General features: G+C 43.7%; 1 protein-coding gene across 1 annotated transcript; it reads right to left on the bottom strand.

The window, feature by feature from the left end:
• Positions 1-11: 11 nt before the first annotated feature.
• LOC129571809 (uncharacterized) lies at positions 12-3,696 on the bottom strand (the record flags this gene model as incomplete). Its single annotated transcript, XM_055451657.1, has 2 exons — positions 766-3,696; positions 12-590 (listed from the first exon to the last, which is right to left on the bottom strand). Coding segments are annotated over exons 1-2 (3,510 nt in total), but the record flags the coding sequence as incomplete, so codon positions are not given.
• Positions 3,697-5,399: the final 1,703 nt, after the last annotated feature.

Raw genomic sequence — 5,399 nt, 5'->3', positions numbered from 1 at the left:
TCAATTCGTACCAAGACAGTTGTGAGCTCTTCGAATGTGAGTCGTGTTCCATCGATCATTCGTTTCAAGTGGAATTTGAGCGATTTGATGTTGGCTTCCCAAAGTCCTCCAAAATTCGGCGAATGTGGTGGATTGAAATGCCACTGAATGCCTTGCATTGACAATTTTGGCACAATGTCTTTGTTGATAGCGTCTACAAATGAATTATGACCGACGATTTTCTCGGCGCCGACGAAATTGGTGCCATTATCGCTGTGCATATCACGAGGCTTGCCTCGACGTCCGATGAAACGATGCAATGCACACAAAAAATGTTCAGTTGTCATTCCCGTCGTTGCTTCGAGGTGAACAGCTTTGGTTGCGAGGCAAATGAACAGAGCAATGTATCCCTTGTACGTCGTATTGCCACGAAATTTGGATGCTTTGAGTTCAATTGCACCAGTGAAGTCCACTCCAGTGGCTAAGAACGGTCGATGAGGTGGATTAACGCGATTGTACGGCAAATTTCCCATCAATTGTGTTGTTGTTTCTGGTTTTGCTTTGAAGCAGGTGACACACTTGCGAATACGTGACCGAACGGCATGTCGGCCCTTTTACAATCCAAAAACACCCACGAATGTGTGTGAGTGTGACGAGCGTTCCACCGTGCAATGTACTTGAATGTGCATCGTCGATAACCAGTGTGGTGAAATGATGGTTTTGAGGCAAAATTATTGGATGGCGCTGACGATACGGTAAATTGGAGCGTTGCAATCTGCCCCGTACACGGACAATATTTTGTTCATCCAAAAATGGTGCTAATCCGCTAATTTTACATTTCTTGGGTAAAGGTTCATTATTGGAAATACATTTAATCTCCTTACCGAATGCTTCCGCTTGCACGAGACGGACCAACTGGAACAAACTGGATTGGATTTCTGCTACGGTCAGTTCTCCTTGCATTCGTTTCAATTTGTTGAGTGCGTTGTGACGAAATCGACGAATCCATGCGTTGACCCGAATCAATTTGTATAACGATGAATACAGAAACATAATCGATTCGGTTTGAATGCTCACATGAACATGAATTTCGGATGACTTTACTTCTGCCAAATCCTCACTGAAGCTAATGACGCCCGGTTTGAATGTAGGCCAGTCCTTTTTTGATTTGACTAACCAATCCGGTCCCTTCCACCACAAATCGAACTTGGATAACTGTGTCGGTGTCAATCCACGAGTGGCACAATCGGCAGGATTATCGTGAGTGCCAACATGGCTCCATTGTTTGGGTGACGTTGATGATAAAATCTTACTAATTCGATTTGCAACGTACGTTTTCCAACGTGAGATGTCTCCATGAATCCAATGTAACACAATCGTTGCGTCACACCAAAAATAAATCGGAATTTGATCGACTGAGATCTGAAGATTTGATTTTACCCAAACTGCTAATCGAGTGGCAAGTTCAGCTCCACACAATTCGATTCGTGGAATGGTTAATGGTTTGGTTGGAGTTACCTTGCTTTTGGCGATGAGTAGATGCGTGTGTACCAATCCATTGCTGTACTGCATTCGTATGTACACATTTGCTGCATATGCTGATGTTGCGCCGTCACAAAATGCATGTAACTCGATTGATTGAATTTGATTCGGCGCAAATTGGATCCATCTTGGTATGGATATCTTCTCGATGTCAGGCAATTCCCCCAGAAATTTGTTCCAAAGTTCGTTGAGCGATTCTGGTAAAACGTCGTCCCAATTCAATGCTGTCTCTTGGTTCGATTGAGCATCATTGTGAGTTGATGAGTTATGGCCCCAGATGCTTTTGAGAATGATTTTTGCAACGACCACAACCGGTGCGATGTAACCCAACGGATCGTAGAGGCGAGCAGTTGTTGACAAAACAGCTCGTTTCGTCGCAATTTTTGCTGGTTCAAATCGGAGTTTGTATTTGAATTGATCGGCGCCAGGTTGCCAAATCATTCCGAGCGTTTTGACGGTTTCGTCCGTGTTGAACTCTAACGCTGAATTTATGGATTGATGTTCAATTGGAATCGATGATAATAACGATGGATGGTTGCTGCCCCATTTCCGCAGCTCCATACCCGCTGATTTGAGTGCAGCGATTAAATCATCTCGTTTAGCTAAGGCACTTTCGATCGAATGCCCGCCAGATTGTACATCGTCGACGTACATTTCTTGCTTTAGAATCGATTCGGCGAGCGGAAAATTCTCCTTCTCATCATTGGCAATCTGGTGCATCACCGAGATAGCAATCGCAGGGGCTGGTGCTGTTCCAAATGTTACGGTTGTTAGGCAAAATGTTTGCAACTCACCCGAATCGTTTCTCCATAAAATTTGTTGATATGGTACATCGTCAGGGTGCATATCAATGCAACGATACATGCGCTGAATGTCTGCGGTGAAAACAAATTCGTACAATCTCCAGTTGAGAATTACAGCGGGCAATTCGTTTTGCAGTGCAGGACCGATGCATAAGTTTTCGTTCAAGGAGCGACCGTTGGACGTTTTTGCCGATGCATTGAAAACGATTCGAGTCTTCGTGGGGAGACTGTCTTCTTTGATGATAGCGTGGTGTGGTAAAACGCACGCTCGAACAATTACATTTCCATTGTCGTCGTGAGTGACGTATGCTTGTTCTGGGAATGGAGCAGGTATAATTTGATTAAGTTGAAAATATTCATTGATACCTGCTTCGTAGCGCTCTCGCAAACCTTCCACGCGATTGAAACGGCGTTCCAAACGATGAAACCAATTCACGCCAATTTGATGTGAGCGCCCTAAATTGTATGATTTGAATGGAAGACGCACCATGTATTTTCCATTGGGTTGACGATGATGCGTTTGTTTGAAGAAATCCATAAACCATTTTTCCTCTTCGGTATGCGATTTCTCTTGCGGTATTTTTTCAGCTTCGATGAAGTCGTGAAATAATGAGCTGAGATCTATGGACGTGTGATGAGTCCGTATGGTGACCTTTTGATTGTTAGCTGAATTGGGTTTGGAAATTGATGCTGTCTGGCCATGCAAAATCCACCCAAAGTATGTATTTCGAGCGATTGGGTGATTTGGTTGACCGATGCGTGTGTCTGGTAACATGATCGATGCAGACCATTCTGAGCCGATGAGCAGATCAATTTTTCCTGGTTCGAAGTAAGTTGGATCAGCTAACACTAATCCATGAATGTGTGGCCAATCTTGGGGCGTAACCCGTCGGCTTGGCAAATCAGATGTGACGACTTTCATTACGATGGCTAAGTCGACAAAAACTCGATAATCTCGATGTACATTGGATCGCAATGCAAATTGAACTATTTCGTTGCTAGTTCCAGCATGGTTTTGGCCTACGCCGTTGACTTCGGTGATGGCAGATGTTCGTCGAAGACCCAAAACGTTGGTGGCATGCTCAGATATAATCGTGCCTTCTGAACAGTCGTCGATGAGTGCACGTAAAACGGTGACTTTACCGGTTTTCACGTTTTCCACTGGGATGAGAGCTGTCGCGAGCAAGACAGATTTTGGAGCATGAATGGTCGAAAAAACATTTGTTGCGAGTGTTCGCATTTCAGGATTTGAAAATGAGTTACTCGCCTGATTTGGTGCTGGTCTCCCTGGAACGGCGGTATTTGTGAAACTCGCGGCGTTATTCGTTGAACTCGCAGCGCTATTCGATGAAGTAACGGGAAAATGCAGCATTGTGTGATGCCGTAGGCCGCATTGAAGACAGTTCTTGGCGCTACCGCATTGTGCAATTAGGTGTTGGCGGCTCAAACAATTGAGGCAAAGCTTTAGACGATCAGCGAGTGCCTTTCTTTCGAAGCAATCTTTCACGATGAATGTTGGACAACGGCGAACAACGTGAGTGCCGTTACACACTGGACAATTCTCCGTCGGATTACTGTTTCCATTGGTGTTTGAGTTGCGAGCCGTTGTTGTGTGAAACGATTTCCGTTCAAAATTCTTGTTTCATTTCATTTGTTTCGAGTCATTCGCATGTGTATTCGAGACTTTGTGTGAGTCATGCACGGGTTTCATCATCGACACCGAGTGTACGGTACCTCGGCTCTCAATTGCATCTAAAGTGAATAAACGGTCATTAAGAAATTTTTCAAGGTCGGAAAATGTTGGAATTTCACTGTGGCTGCCCCAATGATGCTCCCAATCGTGATGTGTTTCAGTCGGCAATTTGGTCGCGATCAAATGGGCAATCCAATGGTCACAGTCATCGATTGGAATATTCAGACGCCGAAATGCCGTTATGCAAACATTTGCTGCGTTCAACACCGACTTGATATCGACTGAACGTTCCTTTTGTAGCACCGGCAACGCGTAGAGTGTGTTCAAATGGTGCATGTATAGAATTCGTGGACTGTTGTACCGTTTAACGAGCAAATCCCACGCGGTTCGATAGAAAGCGTCGGTTAACGGCATCTCATGAATGTCTCTATCGTGATTCGGTGGCAATGCTTGTTTCAAATAATTAAATTTCTGAATTGCATCCAATGAGAGGTTTTGATGCACTAAACGAATAAATGCGTCGTTGAAACTCGGCCAATCGGTGTGTTTGCCCGAGAATTTAGGCATTTCAATCGATGGCAATTGCACACTGGAATGATTTCGTTGAACAATGTGTTGCGCTGAGGCCTGCGATCCCGTTGGAATCGGTTCGGACGGTGCAAATTTCTCCTCTCGCTCATCTTGAATTGCACTATAAGATAACACATATTTTTCCTCGAACATGAGTGCCATTTCGTCTGCGAAATATTCATCCGTAGCATCGAGGTTAGAGCACACAATTTGTTTATGCGTATCGAAAAACTCTTTGTATGTGTTTTGGCATTGCGTTATTTTCAAGGCGAAATATGCCTTTGTCCGTCGAACTTCGGCAGTTTTTTCGAAATTCGTCAAGATCCCTTCCACATACTTGAGACGGTCCCGTTGCAATTTCACCAAGTGTGCAACGCTTGGCATTGTCGATTGTGCACCTTCTGTATCACTCATTTTATTGCACTACACGAATTACGGTAAAATGTCAAACGATTTTATTTTTATTTTTTCACTGATCGAGTGTCCGTGAATTTGTTCGATTTTATCCTCCCATGGGCCACCAAAATGTTTGTGTCGGAGACAATGTTCGGCCGCTTAGTTTAAAAATAAAACAACACTCGACTTCTTTTCGTGTAATTTAATGCAAAATGATTTGTATGCAGAGATCTCAGTTCGAATTGGGTTGGTAACAATATGAAAAAACCGTACAATAATGCGCAATTCAAAGTGATCAAACTCTTTCACCGAACACAATCAATGTGAGTTGTGTGGTTTTTATTCTTGGATGAAATGTACGTGAAATTGTTTTGACTAAACCGATTTGTAAATAAATTGCAAAATCTGAGATCTAA

The sequence above is a fragment of the Sitodiplosis mosellana genome, unplaced genomic scaffold (genome assembly GCF_009176505.1).
Source record: "Sitodiplosis mosellana isolate CC-2019 unplaced genomic scaffold, AAFC_SMos_1.0 Smas_scaffold_3434, whole genome shotgun sequence".
In the NCBI taxonomy this organism is placed as follows: domain Eukaryota; kingdom Metazoa; phylum Arthropoda; class Insecta; order Diptera; family Cecidomyiidae; genus Sitodiplosis; species Sitodiplosis mosellana.
Note: the sequence above shows the minus strand (reverse complement) of the source record. Positions and strands in the feature narration are given on the sequence as shown.